At 41.4% G+C, this 19,212-nt stretch overlaps 2 protein-coding genes and 1 non-coding gene across 8 annotated transcripts in view; 2 read left to right on the top strand and 1 right to left on the bottom strand.

The window, feature by feature from the left end:
* The window catches only part of PHKA1 (phosphorylase kinase regulatory subunit alpha 1), a 167,226-nt gene extending 165,871 nt beyond the window's left edge, over nt 1-1,355 (top strand). For all 5 annotated transcript variants that reach the window (XM_055393889.1, XM_055393888.2, XM_055393887.2 and 2 more), the window contains one exon: nt 760-1,355. In XM_055393889.1, coding sequence (XP_055249864.1) covers nt 760-933 — 174 coding nt within the window. In that variant the 3' untranslated portion in view covers nt 934-1,355. The remainder of the gene's footprint in view (nt 1-759) is intronic.
* A 9,478-nt stretch (nt 1,356-10,833) lies between these two features.
* Nucleotides 10,834-19,212, top strand: part of HDAC8 (histone deacetylase 8) — a 267,792-nt gene continuing 259,413 nt past the window's right edge. Inside the window, exons 1-4 of one of the 2 annotated variants that reach the window (XM_088833719.1) lie at nt 10,834-11,284; nt 12,108-12,160; nt 15,318-15,448; nt 18,239-18,384. In XM_088833719.1, coding sequence (XP_088689845.1) covers nt 11,000-11,284; nt 12,108-12,160; nt 15,318-15,448; nt 18,239-18,384 — 615 coding nt within the window. In that variant the 5' untranslated portion in view covers nt 10,834-10,999. Of the gene's footprint in view, nt 11,285-12,107; nt 12,161-15,317; nt 15,449-18,238; nt 18,385-19,212 lie in introns of those variants that run through there. The other variant, XM_055393871.2, reaches the window with a different exon arrangement.
* Nucleotides 13,960-14,062, bottom strand: LOC129535392 (U6 spliceosomal RNA). Its single transcript, XR_008681654.1, has one exon. It is a non-coding gene; the product is annotated as a U6 spliceosomal RNA (small nuclear RNA).

Genomic DNA, 19,212 nt, shown 5'->3' with positions numbered 1-19,212 from the left:
GAACAGTTTCCAAAACATGTAATCAGTGTTTCATTCTTTTAGGCCTTGGGGATGGGGATGCAAAGGAAATTAAAAGCTTCTCTAGGACTTTTCAAAGATTTCACAAGACAGTCCTAATTTTAAATACTCTGACTGCTCTTTATTGTATCAGAAAATGTGATCCTTTTTAGTCATTGACTCTAGCTTGGAAAGCTTGTGATCCATTTGAATTAAATCGACTTAGAAAGAAAAGAAATAATGGTCAAATACGAGATAAAATAATACATGCTGAGTGGCTTCTCTGATAGTCCAGTGGTTAAGACTCCATGCTCAAAATGCAGGGGGCACTAGTTCAATCCCTGCTTGAGGAACTAAGATCCCACACAGCACGGCCAAACAAGAATAATAATAATACATGCTGAATCAGTAGTACTAGAAGGATGCAGACCAAAGTTCCTCTAGGGTTATTTGTAAGTTTTAACTTTTGACTCTTAATGGACAAAACTCTAATTACCTATTATATTGAACTTTCAAAAATTCCAAACAATTAGTACTTTTAAAATAATTCATATGATTTGGGGATCTAGTGAAAAATGAATGTATAGAAACTCATAGCCACCATTTTGAGTATAACCCTGATCCCTTGCTGTCTAAACAACTTAAGATCTAACTAGTTGGTGATGGGGAAGAGGCTCTGAGTTATTCTAATCAGGACTTTAATTAGTAGGATTAGTAATTTTTCCTTTCCCTTGTGTTTTCTTATCCTTAAAAACCAAACAGAAAACCCTCGGTGCAGATGATATCATGTTGGCAAAGGATCCTGCGTCTGGCATCTGTACTCTTCTGTATGACAGTGCACCCAGTGGCAGGTTTGGCACCATGACCTACCTCTCCAAGGCAGCGGCCACCTATGTGCAGGAGTTCCTGCCCCACAGCATCTGTGCCATGCAGTGAGGCCTCTAGGCCTGGCTGCTGGGAGCCTTTTGACAGCTGGTTCCTGCCTCGTTGATTATGCATGGAACTGAAATATGATGACCTGATCACTCCCACCCTGTCCCTTGCCAACCCATCCTTCCCAAGAAGAGCAAACTTTTCTGATAAAATAACTGCTTTAGAATATGTGAACCCTTGCTTGGAGGCGTCTGCTCACCCAGGCTCTTCATTGTGAGCCTTCATTCTTTCATGGTTCATAAAAGTGTGTGTTTTTATCCTCTAGATCTGTTACAAACTTAGTTTTCTAACTCCTGTTTGGGAAGCAGATGTTAATAATAACTTATTCCTGAAGTTTGATTTTTCTTATGTGTGGTTTCATTGTATAAATGAGTGGTGGGTGCGTTGGGACATTATTTCAAGTGAATAAACCGTCAATTGTTGGATTTTATGCTCCTATAAGTTGGAAATTATCTATTCTAAGTGCCTTTTCTTGGGAAAAGAGTACCAGATCATAATTTTCTTCTTCACTCACATGCTGCGTCATGCTGAATGATGAATTCCTTTCCTTGCAAACTTAGCATCTGTTTTTACCTTCTTTGTATCTATACACATAATTCTTATTTTCCTTTTGGTGAAATATCGAGAAATTGCAAGTTCAGTGTGTATATTTAAGAATTTCAGTATTAACACTTAAAATCCCATTTAACAAAGATTCCTGGTACTCAAAGATGTATGTGTAGCAGAAAATGAAGAATAACCCAGAGAAATGGATCCAGGGGCCCAATTTCAGAAAGGAGAGTGGAAGAAGAGAAGATATCTGGGTAGAGTCTTACACCTAGGGAATGGAGAAGGAATCAGATGGGTTAGTGTCTTGACGAAAGACTTGTACACTAATCCATGGCTTTGAAGAGTGAGCCAGCACACAACACAGAGAATAATTGAAGCCTCTATCTTTGGTGAACAGGGACCCAGCAGTCCACTCTATAGCTGCCTTACTGAGTACTCTTTCTCTGTGCTCACCTGGTCTTTGTCTCACTCACATACTCACTTTCTACAGCATCCACCCCTCCAACTCCCTGACCTCCTATATACTTTTAAACTCATTCACTTGCATTTTTACTTTCTGGTTCTATTCTTTATATCTATGTATATCTTGATATCTGTGGGCATATATCTGTCTCTTGAAAACACCTACATTTGTATGTACGTCTAAGCATACATGGGAACTTTTACTGAATGTAAGTAGTTTTGATATGTCTATATCTATTAATATCTTTATCCATGTTTGACGAACTGTGTAAGTATGTAAATATGAGTGCTGGGAGAGGTATGTGACTGTGGTCTCAGGCTGACACACAAAAGATAATGGAGGACTCCTTGAGTCCTCTTCCTCAGTGTCACATTTAGGTAGCCATTGAAGAATGTTTCTCCTAACTTTCTGTTTTAGTTCAAGGCTACTATAACAAAATACCATAGACAGGGTGGCTTAAAGAACAAACATTTACTTCTGATGGTTCTGAGGGCTGAGAGGTTCAAGACCAAAGTACCAGCAGATTCAGTGTCTGAGGAGGGCCCTCTTTCTGGTTTGCAGTTGGCTGCCTTCTTGCTGCAGAGAAGGCAATGGCAAGCCACTCCAGTACTCTTGCCTAGAAAATCCCATGGATGGAGGAGCCTGGTAGGCTGCAGTCCATGGGGTCGCTAAGGGTCGGACACGACTGAGCAACTTCAATTTCACTTTTCACTTTCACACATTGGAGAAGGAAATGGCAACCCACTCCAGTGTTCTTGCCTGGAGAGTCCCAGGGACTGGGGAGCCTGGTGGGCTTCCGTCTGTGGAGTCACACAGAGTCGGACATGACTGAAGTGACTTAGCAGCAGCAGCAGCCTTCTTGCTGTATCCTCACGTGGCACAGAGAGAGTAAGCTCTGGGCTCTTCCTGATTTTATAAGGGCACCAAGCCTGCCATGAAGTCTCTACCTGATTACCTCCCAAAGGCTCCCACCTCCAAATACCATCACATGGGGGGATTGAGGCTTCAAGATAGGAATTTTGAAGGGATGCAGACATTCAGTCTATAGCATTTTCCTTCTCCTGTAAAGACTCTACTAATTTCCCTATTTGCATTCAGATAACTTCCTACTTCAATCCCCTATTTTCCATCAGATTTTTTCAGGTTTTTCTCCAAGAATGGGGATGGCGGGCTCTCTAAATAATTGTAACATTACCAGTGACAATATTATGAGTACACGTGAATAAATGAACATAGTAGGGTGATAGTAAAACAGATAGTGGAAACAAAGAAAGGATGGCCAACATTTTCAGTATTTCTCTTATAGGAAATGGAACCAAATGGTAAGTATCTTTCTAATTACAGGATTTTCTGGTCACATATAAAGAAAATTTACACCCTGTTCTGAAACTATACTTTTGGCAATGACAAAGAATGCTCAAACTACTGCACAATTGTACTCATCTCACATGCTAGTAAAGTAATGCTCAAAATTCTCCAAGCCAGGCTTCAATAGTACATGAACCATGAACTTCCAGATGTTCATGCTGGTTATAGAAAAGGCAAAGGAACCAGAGATCAAATTACCAACATCCACTGGGTTATCAAAAAAGCAAGAGAGTTCCAGAAAAACATCTATTTCTGCTTTATTGACTATGCCAAAGCCTTTGACTGTGTGGATCACCGCAAACTGTGGAAAATTCTTAAAGAGTTTGGGAATAACAGACCACCTGACCTGCCTCTTGAGAAACCTACATGCAGGTCAGGAAGCCACAGACTGGTTCCAAATAGGGAAAGGAGTATGTCAAGGCTGTATATTGTCACCCTGCTTATTTAACTTATATGCAGAATACATCATGAGAAATGCTGGGCTGGATGAAGCACAAGCTGGAATCAAGATTGCCGGGAGAAATATCAATAATCTCAGATACACAGATGACACCACCCGTATAGCAGAAAGCAAAAAAGAACTAAAGAGCCTCTTGATGAAAGTGAAAGAGGAGAGTGAAAAAGTTGGCTTAAAGCTCAACATTCAGAAAACTAAGATCATGGCATCAGGTCCCATCACTTCATGGGAAATAGATGGGGCAACAGTGGAAACAGTGACAGACTTTATTTTTGGGGGCTCCAAAATCACTGCAGATGGTGACTGCAACCATGAAATTAAAAGATGCTTACTCCTTGTAAGAAAAGTCAAGCTAGACAACATATGAAAAAGCAGAGACATGACTTTACCAACAAAGGTCCGTCTAGTCAAGGCTATGGTTTTTCCCATGGTCATGTATGGATGTGAGAGTTGGACTATAAAGAAAATTGAGCACCGAAGAACTGATGCTTTTGAACTGTGGTGCCTTGGACTGCGAGGAGATCCAACCAGTCCATCCTAAGGGAAATCAATCCTGAATATTCATTGGAAGGACTGATGTTGAAGCTGAAACTCCAATACTTTGGCCACCTGATGCGAAGAACTGACTCATTTGAACAGCCCGTGATGCTGGGAAAGATTGAAAGTGGGAGAAGGGATGAGATGGTTGGATGGCATCACCAACTCAATGGACATGAGTTTGCATAAACTCTGGGAGCTAGTGATGGACAGGGAGGCCTGGCATACTGCACTCCATGGAGTCGCAAAGAGTCGGACATGACTGAGCGACTGAACTGAACTGAAACTATTTATCTTTTCACTGGCTGCAAGTGTACCCCAACCATGGAGAGTATATCTGAAGTGGCACATTTGAGCATCACCACTAGTTCCCACACACATTTACCTGAACTGACATGATGGCTACATTTCTCTGGGTTTATGAGGTTATCTATCACTATGCCTCCCATACAGAGCTACTTCACTTTTAAAGCAGCTGTTTAGAAAACTTGATTCATATTTTGTTCATTTTTAAGTATGCAACACTAAAAAACACATTAGACTTTTTTAAAGCACTTACATTTTGAAAATAGAATAAAAAATTACAATTTCCAATTAAATTATGTCTGGTGCCAATGTGCAAAGCCTCATGTGTTTCTGTGATTGGAGTTTATTTCATGGTTCTATTTTACATACTGTAGGTATGCAGTACAGTCAAAGCTCATTAATTGGGTCAAAGTAGGATAATATTAATACATAAATCATATTATAAATTATATAATATGTAATATATGTAAAGAAATGCAGTTTTATTATTCACATGCACAGCTACTTAAACTACGCTCACTAAATCTAAACTAGGTTATTGATATCATCAGGGAACCTGTTCTGATGAATGAATAAGACTAATTTTTGCTCAACATTACATTTGTGTGCAGGTGGACTGTTCACTGTCCTAAATGTTATGAATATTTGGCAGAATCTTGTTTCTGCTACTCATTAGCCTTTTGTAAAACAAGAGAGGGTTTATCCAGCAAGGATGAACTATTTCTGAAGTCCCATCCTGGTTAGTTAGGTTATACTACATTCTGAGAATTTTATGCAGCTGATGGGTCAAAAGTTGTTATCACTCTTTAAAAATCCTTTTTGTACTTACCAAATACCTAGTACCTGTATTAATGCAATGGAGATAAATACAGTGTTTTTCCATATTTAGTATTCATTTCCTATTAAACTTGATTGGCCTTAGGTCTTGGTTTGCTCAGGACAGTCCCCATTTATGCCTGTTGTCCTGGTGTAATTATTAATAGCACTCTCTGTCATTAAAAGTGTCCTATAGGATGGTATGGTCATCCTATATTTAGCAGAAGTCTTATTTCTCTTAAGGCTAGGCCTAAAAGCCAAAGACCTGTTCTCAAACTAGTAATAGTACTCATGCAGTAGTGGTATGTGGGTAAAGATAACAGTGGGGTGGAGACTTCCCCCAAATTAAGGAATATTTGGCATAATATCTCTTAAAGCAAATAATAATCAATATTTGAGTGCTTACAAAATGCCAGACATTGTTATACAGGCACTTGGCATGGACCATCTTTTTTTTAATTGGAGAGCAATTGCTTTACAATGTTGTATTGGTTTCTGCTGTACAACCATGTGAATCAGCCATAAGTATACATATATCCCCTCCCACTTGAACCTCCTTCCCACCCCACTATCCCACCCCTCTGGGTTGTCACAGAGCACCAGGTTGAGCTCCCTGTGTTTTACAGCAACTTCCCACTAGGTATCTATTTTACATATGGTAATGTATATGTTTCAATGCTATTCTCTCAATTCGCCCTACACTCTCCTTCACCCACTGTGTCCACGAGTCTGTTCTCTATGTCTGCATCTCTGTTGGCATGAACCATCTTATTCTGTCTTCATAATTACCATGTAAGATAGAAATTGTTGTCATCCCCATCTTACGTATGATGGAACTGAGGCACTGAGCATTGTAAGCAAGTTGTTGAAGATCAAGCAGCCAGGAAGTGGTAGAACTGGGATCTAAGCCCAAGCAGTCTGACTCTAGAATTAGCATTCTCAACAATGACCCTTTCCAAGGAAAAGACATGAGGAAATGGTGTGAAAACTAGGGTCATTTGGTTCAGTACAGTTGAGGCATCAGTGGGCATATCATAAAATGCACCAAGTGGTTGGCCAGAGGGGAGGTGACTTCTTAATGTATTTGCTTTCCTATCTCCCTGCTTCTGCCAGCAAGTAAAGGCAGAGAAGATCATCAAAAGAAGCGGCACAGCCTATCATGACCTTGCTAGTTCAAAAACTACCTTTAGCAAAAATGCCTAAGGAAAGGGAGTCAAGGAACTTATCCAGGGTCACCGCACTAAGTTAACTGTGGAGCCAAGATTCAACCTATTTCCTTTGACTTCAAGTCCTCCGACTGCAAGTCTGGTGCTTTAGAAAAGGTTTTCTTCTTGAGTTACGGATCATAGAAGTATTAAGCATGTGGAAAGTTGAGGTTGGAACCTATGGCATGATTTGTGCTCTATCCTAATCATGAATAAGTGTGAAGCCTCCCTGTGGGATTTGCTGCAGGAATATGCTACCAGTTTCAGATCCCCAAGCAACAATTTATCTTTTTCCATCTTGTAACATTGTATGCCAAACAAAGATACTGTTTCCAGTTTAGAAGCAATGCTCCCCCTTGTTGAAGTGTTCAGCTACCTGTTGCTAGAACTTAAAGGAACAATCCATTTTCACCTCAAATAGAGTCCAGATTTTAGATTATCACTTAGCCCGTCTGTATTCTGCCATCATCCTTCCACTTCCTACCCATAAAAGCACTAGACAAGTTACATTTCCTTCTTGTACTGCTAACCTGTCATGATCTTACCTTTAAGTCAACTCCTACAGTCCCATAGACTCCTTTCTCTGTGTTCCGTTCCGTTCCATCGCTCAGTCGTGTCCAACTCTTTGCGACCCTGTGGACTGTAGCCTACCAGGCTTCTCCGTCCATGGGATTCTCCAGGCAAGAATACTGGAGTGGGTTACCATTTCCTTCTCCAGGGGATCTTCCCGATCCAGGGATTGAACCCGGGTCTCCCACATTGGAGGCAGACGCTTTAACCTCTGAGCCACCAGGGAAGCCCCACTTTCTCTGTGTAAACATGTGCATTTCTCTCTTACCCTAAAAAAAATATACTAGGCTCTGATATCTCCCTAGGTTGAAATACTAATTCCTTCCTTTAACAATCAAAATTCTAAAAGGAAGCTACACTTGACCGCATTGGCTTCACTCATTAACCCCTTGTTATCTGGCTTCCTTTCCTACCTCGTGTATTTTTCGTAGAGCACCAGTGAACCCCTAATGGTAAAAAGGGTTGTTGTTGTTGTTTTTACCCTTTTGTGATACATGACATTGTTACTACATCTCCCTTTTTATAACTCTCTCATCCCTTGTTTTCTGTAAAACTGTACTAGTTCTCACTCAACTTTTTTTTCTCCTTTTTGGCATCTTTCTCTCCTAACGCCCCCAAACAGGCATTTCCCAAATTACTCTCTTCTCCTTAGCTCAAAGATTTTCATCATGGTGTGGAGCAGTTTTCAAAAAGTAACATAATCTGATTTGCATGTTTTATGAAGCTCATCCAGACAAAGAATAGACTGGAAGTCAACAAGAGTGGAAGTTGAAACCAGTTAGATGTTGCAGGAAGTCCAAGTGAGAGATGACAGTGCCAGGACTGGGATGGTGGCAGTGCAGAGGAGAGAAGTGGATATAGCTAGGATGTGTCTTGAAGGTAAAGCCAATGGATATTGATAGACTAGATTTAGGAGTGAGAGAAAAGGAGGGAATACAAATAACTCCCAGGTTTCTGGCTTAGGCAACTGGATAGATGTTGGTATCTTTACTGAGCTATGAAAGATGGGGAAGGGGTGGCAAAGACTTGGATAGGAAAATCGGGAGTTTGGTTTGAAAATGTTAAGTTAGATATGACATTTAGACATCAATAGACGATATGACCGGAGAAGGCAATGGCAAGCCACTCCAGTACTCTTGCCTAGAAAATCCCATGGATGGAGGAGCCTGGTAGGCTGCAGTCCATAGGGTCGCTAAGGGTCGGATACAATGGAGCGACTTCACTTTCACTTTTCACTTTCACACATTGGAGAAAGAAATGACAACCCACTCCAGTGTTCTTGCCTGGAGAATCCCAGGGACTGGGGAGCCTGGTGGGCTTCCGTCTGTGGGGTCACACAGAGTCGGACACGACTGAAGTGACTTAGCAGCAGCAGCAGCAGACGATATGACAATTAGATACTGGAGAAAGTCATGTTCCCTTGGCTATCTCAGCCACTATTATGACTTTAGCTATCTCTTACGTATGAGGGAAAATAAAATGGGTTAAGCACCTGCCCTCCCATCTGAGTTCTTCCTCCTAATTTCCCTGTTCCTTATATTGATACTACTGACATTCTCTTCATACAGACTTTTAAGAATTTTCAGTGACTCTCCTCCATCTCCTTCTCACACTAATATCCAAATAGTTAGTAGTAAGGAAGTCCTGTTGAACCTACCCTATGCATTATTTCTTTCTCTCTGTTTCCATTAACCCTTCCCAAGTTTAAATTATAATTACTTAGGAATTCCCTGGCAGTCCAGTGGTTAGGACTCCACCCTTCCACTGCAGGGGGCACAGGTTTCAGCCCTGGTCAGGGAATAGAAGCCCACATGGTACAGCCAAACAAAAAGCAAAACAAAACATAAATCACTGTTACTTGTTATCTGAACCATTGCTGCACTTCCACTGCCTGTGGGATATCTAATCAATATCTAATCTTCCCTACATACTACTGCTATAGAAATCTTTCATTTTAAGTTTTTTGTTTAAATGTCTCCCTATTTCCCACAGGGTGAAGTTTATTTTCTTCAGCCTGGTATTCAAAACACTTCATGAGCCAGCCCCTTCAGCTAAACTAACCTAGACATGTTTTCCTTTTTGTTTTTGTATATGCTGTTGATTCTAGTCAGCCTGCCCCTCCCCTGCTCCCTTCTTCACCAAGTAAAATGCCATCTATCCGCTATGACCCTCTCAGATGCCACTGAGTAAGAACCCTACTTTGCCATTTACTAAGCACCAGTTTTTAAGTACTTAATGCTTATTAATTAAATAACCTAAGCCTCCTACATTCATTATCTGACTCTGCACTGCTTATGGTTTCTTGTGTATCTGTCTCATCTCTACAAAAATGAAAATCCCTGAGACAAGAGATCAGATTGTAATTCATCTTGAGGGTTGAATCCTCAGCTATACTGTGCACTTAGTTGATGTAAGATAAAGTTTGATGAATGATAGAATGATTGCAGAACTTTGAAGTAGTTTCTATGGAAAGATACAAAAGAAGCATAAGAGCTTACATTCTAGCTAAAGAATACATAGCAGGAAGGAAAAAATACAGATTTCCTGCTTTTCTGCTTGAAAGTGTGTGATTTTGAATAGTTGGAAGTGTATAAATTTTAAGTTATTTTCTGTCTAAACTACATTTGTAAAATGGGTGTATTACAACCTCTTTTATAGGACTGTTACAAGGATGAAATGAGATAAAATATCCAAGTGCATATCACAATACTTGATAAATGTTTAATATCCTTAAAGAAGGTAAGGATATTGGATTGTCTGAGAGGTGTTAGTAAAGTCAGTTCATGTTGATATGAGAGTTGGGGACTTAGACATTGGCTAGTTTCCATCAGATAATAGGAACCCCCAGGAACCTGGAAATACTGGTGGTAATTCTAAAACTGCTTCAGCATAAAATAGTTTTTATTAACCCTCACACTAAACATAAAATATTTCCCTAACCCTTGTATAGCTGCAAAGACAAAAGGAAGGAAGGAAGAGGAGCTAATTTCCAACATCACAGAGAGTATCTTACTCCACATCAATTTTCATAGAGTGATTTGACATTATTGCTTGATTGGAATCTACCAAGCAATTTACAGAATACCAGGCAGCCTCTTGAGAAAGTAGTACCAGCTCTGCCACAGTAAATTATTGGGATTGTTAACTTTTACATGGACACGGACAGATAATATGAAAAGCAGTAAACCGAATTGCCGCACAGAATTTTCTGTGTAAACTTTTTTAACCGTTGGTACCGTTAACTCCGGGAGTTGGTGATGGACAGGGAGGCCTGGCGTGCTGTGATTCATGGGGTCGCGGAGAGTCGGACACGACTGAGCGACTGCACTGAACTGAACTGAACTGAACCGTTAATTAGTCCCGCAATAAAAAATGTCCGTCTGAGGCAGTCGGGTGGTCTGGGCTCTTAGTGGACACCTTGTGTCTGTCTTTAGATATTAATGTCGGTGTATTCGCAGATTGAGGCAATTCATTAAGCGCTGAGACTGTTTTGGGGTTTTCTTTCTTTTTCTTTTTTAAGTGCTAAAACTCAAATTCGCGGCTATTTTACTAATTAGCCCCCGCTCTTCCGCTACTCAAATCTCTCGAAACTACATCTCCCATCATGCTCGGAAGCTGGTTTGACCTCATCTCAAATGGCCCCGTAGGGCAACAAGGATGGTTAATTTTGACTGTGTTAAATTGTACTATAAAATATCGGCCCTAGTTGGCAGCTATTTGGACTTTTATTTCTCCCGACCTCCCGTTTTTGAACTGTAGTCAATAAATTAAGGGGTTCTGGCCTAAGGAGTCCCATGCATGCCTTCAATTGGATGGGGAGCGAGAACAGTGTCACTGGCGATCTCGAGACTAGGAGGGAATGTTGACCAAGGAGCACCGCTGCGGCCGATCGGTGGAGCAGGAACCCGAGCCCAGGCTGAGTCCAAAAAAGCCGGATCCGGACGGTGGCTCCGAAACGGCTGTAAGTGGAAGATGGAGGAGTTGGAAGAACTGGCGGACAGCGGGCAGTCGCTGCCCCCAGTTTACATTTACAGTCCCGAGTATGTTAGCATGTGCGACTCCCTGGCCAAAGTCCCCAAACGGGTAAGAAAGATTGGGGTGATCACCGTGAGTTTTGGGGGTGGGGTAAGGGGCCGGTGGACGAGAGGGCGTTAGGAAGCGAAGAGGACACAGGGCTGGGGAAAATCTCCAGCAGAAATTTGAACAGTTGTACCAGGTGAAGGAGGAAGTGTTCCCTTTGAGAGTTTCCTGAGAGCGCAGCTGGGCGTCCAACGGACAGGTGGGGGTGGGATGGAGGTGCGGGGGAGGGGATCGCACGGAGGGGATGGTGTCTCTACTGCCAGGGATCCCCAGAGTGGATAAGAAGTTGAGGGAGAAAAGTTCCATCACCTCCATAAGGCCCGATCGCTTTGGCCTTAGTGATTGAGTTTTGGGGCTGGGGGGGCCAGTGAACGTGAGGGCATTAGGAAGCGAAGAGGACACAGGGCTAGGGGAAATCTTCAGCAGAAATTTGAACAGTTGTACCAGGGGATGGAGGAAGTGTTCCCTTTGAGAGCTTCCTGAGAGCGCAGCTGGGCGTCCAACGGACAGGTGGGGGTGGGATGGAGGTGCGGGGGAGGGGTCGCACGGAGGGGATGGTGTCTCTACTGCCAGGGATCCCCAAAAAGGAGAAGAAGCTGAGGGAGAAAAGCTCCATCACCTCCTTAAGACCTGGTAGCTTTCGCCTTACTGATTTAAATACTATGTATCTGTATTGTCTAAAGTGCTTTGTAAACTGTTAAATAAAAAGAAGGGAGGGGCGTTAAAAGTTACTTTCTTTGTTCAGTCGATGGGATTTCTCTGAATTAAAACATGTAAGAGACCATTCATTCCTGCCTTTATCCCCTTTTTATGCTGATGTTTTTAGGCCAGTATGGTACACTCCTTGATTGAAGCATATGCACTGCATAAGCAAATGAGGTAAGTTGTGTTTTGAACAGAACCCTGAACCCAGGTTTTCATAGCCTTAATGTCCTGCTTCACCGGTGGGGCTAATTAGTGAGAGAATGGTACTTTTTTTAAAGTTTCTCTCTTGTGTGTGTGTGATACACAGTGTTGGTAATCGGCCTGTAGCCTAATAAAAGCTCCTGAAGACTTAAGAATCGAAAAAAGTGCTTGATGCAGTTAAGAAATAGGGCTTTATTGCTGAAAGGGAAATATCCTAGGGATAGGTATTTTGTGGAGGTTTTGAGGTTAGAACATATGGGTACTAAAACCTATCTGATAAAAAATACCTTCAGCTGGGAGGTGTTCTGGTTTGCTTGTTTTTGTTTTTTTTTTTCCCCCTAAGCCAGATCTGAGAGTATGGATTCGATTTAAGACATTAGGCACACCATTACCACCACCAAACTTAAACGATGAGCCTAGAGACAGTCAAAACCAAAGGAAATTCCTGGAATGAAGGCCAGAATTCAGCACAGAGCTAAGTGCTTCTTAAAAAAAACAAAAACTGAACTTACTGTTTGTCATTGTAAGAGTAAATATAACCCTGACACTTGTAGGGGTATTTCTGACATTCCCTGGCCAATTAGGTGAGCATGTGTCTATGCTGGCTAGTGTGACATGCTTTGTTTATCTCCCAAATGGTAGTGTAAATTTTATCCTTATTATTAACAAAATCATTTATTACTTCTTTATGAATATTTTTCAACCATTTTTTAACCTATATGTTTGGTAAATAGAGAAACTACTTGCCTTTCATTAAAGTTATTTAGCATTTAAAAAATTAAGATAAGCAAAAAATCAAAGAAAAATAAAACTATCTTTCTTGTTAAGTAGGGAGGCTTTTAGTAAGGATTTGTTAAGAGGAAGAGTGGGGGCTTCCCTGGTGGCTCAGGTGGTAAAGAATCTGCCTGCAATGCAAAAAAAATAAATAAAAAACCCAGGTTTGATCCCTGGGTTGGGAAGTTCCCCTGGAGAAGGAAATGGCAAGCCACTCCAGTATTCTTGCCTGGAGAATACCATGGACAGAGGAGCCTGGTGGGCTATAGTCCATGGGGTCGCAAAGAGTTGGACATGACTGGAGTGACTACCACACACAAGAGGAAGAGTATTAGAAGAGGGAGTAATTAGGGCTGGGAAACATGGTATAAGAAACCATAGAATTTTTATTTTAATAAGCAAAGTTGTCACCTCTAAGGGTGTGGATATATATTCTTGAAGAATAAGCAAGACTCCTTGGATCTTGGCTATATGTATTTAATTTTTAAGGCTGAGACTGCTTGATAATGGCAGTAGCCTACATAACCATATTAATTCATGAAAGACTCATGGGCATGTTTCCTTTCAGCAACAAAAAACCCACTACTGCCTCCCTGTGGCCTAGGTCATGCATTTTCAACTTGAATGTGCATAGGAATCACCTTGTTAAAATACAGATTATTTTTTAATTTTTATTTTATTGAAGTATAGTTGATTTACAGTATTGTTTAGTTTCTGATGTACAGCAAAGTGATTCATATATGCTGTGCTTAGTTGCTCAGTAATGTTTGACTCTTTAGGACCCCATGGACAGTAGCCCACCAGGCTCCTCTGTCCATGGGGATTCTCCAGGCAAGACTACTGGAGTGGGTTGCCATTTCCTCCTCCAGGGGATTTTTCCCAACCTAGGGATCAAACCCTCATTTTCTGTAACTCCTGCATTGGCAGACAGATTCTTTACCACTGAGCCACCTGGGAAGAGTATGTATAATACTTTGCTAATCCAAAACTTCCAATCCAAAAATATAGAATGCTTCAGAAATTTGAATGTCATCCTTGTGCAGGGACAATGCTAATCTTCTCTGTGTCATTCAGATTTTAGTATATGTGCTGCTGAAGCAAGCTGCTGCTGCTGCTGCTGCTGCTGCTGCTAAGTCGCTTCAGTCGTGTCCAACTCTGTGCGACCCCATAGATGGCAGCCCACCAGGCTCCCCCGTCCCTGGGATTCTCCAGGCAAGAATACTGGAGTGGGTTGCCATTTCCTTCTCCAATGCATGAAAGTGAAAAGTGAAAGTGAAGTCACTCAGTCGTGTCTGACTCTTAGCGACCCCATGGACTGCAGCCTACCAGGCTTCTCCGCCCATGGGATTTTCCAGGCAAGAGTGGGTTGCCATTGCCTTCTCTGGCTGAAGCAAGCACTCAAGTACAAATTCTGATTCAATAAGTCTGATGGGAGGCTGAAATTCTGCTTTTCTAACAAGCTCCCAGGTGCTGCTGCTGGTCCATAGACCACCCTTTGAGTGGCAAAGCCTAGAGAGCAGTAGTGACAGTGGGAGAGTCAGGAAGAGGATATAGGGACTAGGCAGCTAGAAGTTAGAGGTGGTTAAGTCCTTTCTGTTAGGTTAGTGCCCTGTATTCTCTCCATTACTCCTAATTTTCACTTCTTATGAATAGTTGGTTGAGAGCTTCTGAGTGAAGTCTAGTCAGCCTGTTTTCTCCTTCCTCTCAGAGGCAAATGTGAGTGACCAGATACAGAAATTTTTACATTTTTGGTTGTCTATTTTTAATCCTTTGCTATTAATAATAATGAGAGTTATCCACAAAGCATTTTCATGTATGTTATCATTTAATCTTCACATAAGTTCCTTAAGATACCCCCACTTCACAAATGAGGAAACTGAACAACAGAATGGTCATCTTATCTGAGGTTATAGAGCTGGTAATCATGATGGTAACCCAGTTCTCTGACTGCAAATTCAAAATTCCTGACAATTCAGCTGTCTAGTAAAGTAAAATTTTAGTTGAAAGAATTGTATTTGCCCAATTAGGAAAACTGATTCAAATGAAAATATTTCTTCCTACTGGTTTGTCATGAAAGTTGTAACTCACAGAGCAAAGTTTGTGTGATACCTGATTATTTAATTTTAATATAATTACTCTTCTTTTGCCTACCTTTAAACTTAAGGGACATATCTATCCTGTCACCCCTATTTAATGCAGTGGATGTGAGAAAATGAAGACTGTAGTGCAGTGGAGGAACATGTTTATGGATTCAGCTCCCTGGAACCAGAAGCTGGAAGTTTTGGCTCCTGTTTCCAGGTTTTGGCATACTTTGGATCTGACTCACTCACCTCTCTTTGTTCTCTGTTATTATTAGGATAGTTAAGCCCAAAGTGGCCTCCATGGAGGAGATGGCCACCTTCCATACCGATGCCTATCTGCAGCATCTACAGAAGGTCAGCCAAGATGGAGATGATGATCATCCAGACTCCATAGAATATGGACTAGGTAAAGTCATTACCAGGCAATGATGGGAGACGGACAACCTCCATCTATAGATCATAACTACTTCATCTTTTATAACTTGCAAAGTGAAAGTCATTCAGTCATGTCCAGCTCTTTGCAACCCCATGAACTATACAGTCCAGGGAATTCTTCAGGCCAGAATACTAGAGTGGGTTGCCATTCCTTTCTCCAGGGGATCTTCCCAACCTAGGGATCAAACCCAGGTCTCCCACATTGCAGACAGATTCTTTATTAGTTTAGCCACCAGGGAAGCCCAAGAATACTGGAGTGGGTAGCCTGTCCCTTCTCCAGGGGATCTTCCTGGAGATCAAACTGGGGTCTCCTGCATTGCAGGCAGACTTTTTACCAGCTGAGTTACCAGGGAAGCCCTTATAGCTTGCATGATGGTCTTTAAAACTTTCAAATTAACAACTAATGTGTTAACCACAATATTAATCTCTTAGTTTAACTACACTCCCATATGAATTGAGCAAAATTAATGATGGATCAAATAGAGAAAAACCTTTCAGTTGCTTAGGCCCTAATAGCAGTGCCCTGGAGAAGGCAATGGCAAGCCACTCCAGTACTCTTGCCTGGAAAATCCCATGGATGGAGGAGCCTGGTAGGCTGCAGTCCGTGGGGTTGCTAAGGGTCAGACACGACTGAGCGACTTCACTTTTCACTTCCACACATTGGAGAAGGAACTGGCAACCCACTCCAGTGTTCTTGCCTGGAGAATCCCAGGGACGGGGGAGCCTGGTGGGCTTCCGTCTGTGGGGTCACGCAGAGTCGGACACGACAGAAGTGACTTAGCAGCAGCAGCAATAGCAGTGCCCAGACTGGGTCAATCTATATGTACACTGATTTGACTGTCCTGTGACCTTGTATGTTAACTTCAATATAGATTTATGTTCTGGGTAAGTTTGATACCTTATTTCTCATTAAACAGCTGCATTTTTAAAGAACCATAAGTGGCCAATAGGATAGTCTAGAGAAACAGTATGATTTAGTAGAAAAACACTGGACTGGAGGTATGTGTGGAAGGTGGCAGTGGGAGCTTAAGACACCAGAGGGTCCCATACCTGGCTCTGTGTCATCACTGATATGACATATCACCTCTCAGTCCTCAGTTTCCTCATCTATAAGATGTGACTAGTTAATCACAAAAGTTTAGCCTTTCTAGTTCTAACACATTGAAGACATTTATCTCTCATTTGGAGCTGATGTTAGCACAGTAGCTTTTTGGTAGGATATGTTGTTGTACCTCAACCTAGTCTTTCTAATAGGGTGCTGGACCCAATTCCAATGTGTGGAGGAAAGAATTTGCCTCCACACCACCAAACAGTGCTCAGGACACCAATTTGGTGTCCTCCAATTCAACTCAGTTCTGACACTATCTACCTGGAGATAGCATCAGATTCCACAGGTGAAGTGCTCAGTCCCACAAGACTTCACTCCACATCAGACACCAATTGCAAACCCAAGCTGCTACCTGTGATCTGACTGACAGGCTGCAAATCAGAGGTTCTAACAACCTCACCAACTCAAGATACCAAGCATAAATCCAAGTTGTTAACTCTACTTCTAACCAACTGTAAATCAGAAATTCCCATGACCTACCCCCCTTGGATTTAATTAATTTTCTAGAGCAGTTCACAGAACCTAGGAAACCCATATAGTCACTAGATTACTAGTTAATGATAAAAGGATATAACTCAGGAACAGCCAGATGGAAGAGATGCAGAAAGTCAAGGTATGGGAAAGGCGCACAGAGTTTCCATGCCCTTTCCAAGCATGCCACTCTCCCCAAATCTCTATGTGTTCACCAACCCAGAAACTCTCCAAACCCTCTTCTTTGGGCTTTTTATGGAGGCTTTGTTACATAGGCATGATTGATTAAAGTCATTGGCCAATTGGTGATTGAACTCGTTGACCTAAACAAATAGGCTGCCAGATATTTCTCCATCAAACATGGGTTTGTTTGGGATCAGCAGAGAATTGCAATTTGGGGTCTGCAACCATAGCAAGCCATGTGCAATTTGTTACATGGCTAGGGAAGAATACTCTTATGGAGAAGGAAAGGAAGCTGGGAGGGCTATAGTAACAAAAAAAAAAAAAAGGAAAGAGTCCCTGGCTTTTCATTGACTTGAGTCCTTACCAGGAAAGAAGTCTTTCTTGTTAAACTTGGTTATTGTTTCAGAGTGTGAGAGCTCCCCCTTCTGGTCTCCTGACTCTGTATAATTGAAGTTTCTGTTTATTAATTTCTTACAAACTGAATCTTCAGTTTCTCTTCCCTCACACAGGAGATCAGGAGGTAGAACTGATAGTTCCAACTCTCGTATGCCTGGTTCTGCTGGCAACCAACCCCCATCCTTAGTTGTGGTCAACAAGTCACCTCATTAATATAACCAAGATACGTCTCTGACTCATCATTTAGGAATTCCAAGAATTTTAGTTCTATGCCAGAAACTGGGAATAAGACCAATTATGTAGTTGACCCTTAAACAACCCATGGATTAGGGGCAGCCACCCTCTGCACAGTTGAAAATCTTAGTATAACTTATAGTTGGCCCTCCATATCTGCTGTTCTGCATCCAGGGATTCAACCTACCAGTGATGGTGCAGTACTGTAGTATTTGCTATTGAAAAAACAAATCCACCTGTAAGTGGGCCTGCATTGTTCAATCCATGTTGTTCAAGGGTTAACTGTATATTCCTTATTATAAATCATAATATCACACCCCTCTTTTTCTAGTTTATCTTTTAACAAGCTCTTCTGATGTTTGCCTGAAGGTTATGACTGCCCAGCCACTGAAGGAATATTCGACTATGCAGCAGCTGTAGGAGGGGCTACAATCACAGCTGCCCAGTGCCTGATTGATGGAATGTGCAAAGTAGCAATCAACTGGTCTGGAGGGTGGCATCATGCAAAGAAGTAAGATAATGACATTTCTGCTTTCTACCTCTTTCCTTGAATCAGCTTTTCATTTATGTAAACTCATGTTTACTTATCTAGACAATCCCTAAATTCCTTCTAAGCTTTCTAGAAATTACCCTATCTCCAAGGAACTCTAGAAACATTAATAAAACTAGAATAATTAGGGAGCAACATCAATTTTGGTACCAACTGAATATGTGTATGAGCTGTATTCAGTAATAAGGAGCAATTAATCGTGGAAGTCTTGGAAGAGGTGAATTATAGAGCTAGTTCTAAAAAGGAGCAGCAAGCAGATTTTTGAATAGGTTAAGAATGGATGAGAATAGATTTAAAACAAATGGCTGAAGAATCAAAAAGGAGATTTGTGCTGCTATCTCTAAGCAAAGTGGCAGCTGGAGCTAGATTTTTTTCTAAGGAGAAAGGGCTTATGAAACAACTATTGAGTGCTACCTGGAGTTACAGGAAAAGTCCTTTTGGAATTTAACATTTCAAACAGTTGTACTCTGTGTCTAACGAGGACTTCTGAGTATTATTTAGCATGTGGCATGTCACTTAAGATGTCTGCAGTACATGTTGGAGGAGAAGGATTTTATTTATTTATTTTTATTGAAGTATAGTTAATTTACAATGTTGTGTTAATTTTAAGTGTACAGCAAAGTGATTCAGTTACACTTTTCAGATTCTTTTCCATTATAGGTTATTACAAGATACTGAGTATAGTTTCCTGTGCTATACAGTAGATCCTTCTTGTTTACCTATATATATAGTATGCGTATCTGTTAATCTTAAACTCCTAATTTACCCCCCAGCCCCGGGCAGGAAAAAGATT

Source organism: Moschus berezovskii, chromosome X, assembly GCF_049115385.1.
Source record: "Moschus berezovskii isolate FMDL1 chromosome X, NW_MosBer_1.0, whole genome shotgun sequence".
NCBI lineage: Eukaryota > Metazoa > Chordata > Mammalia > Artiodactyla > Moschidae > Moschus > Moschus berezovskii.
The sequence above is the reverse complement of the archived record's forward strand: the minus strand, read 5'-3'. Positions and strand labels throughout refer to the sequence as shown.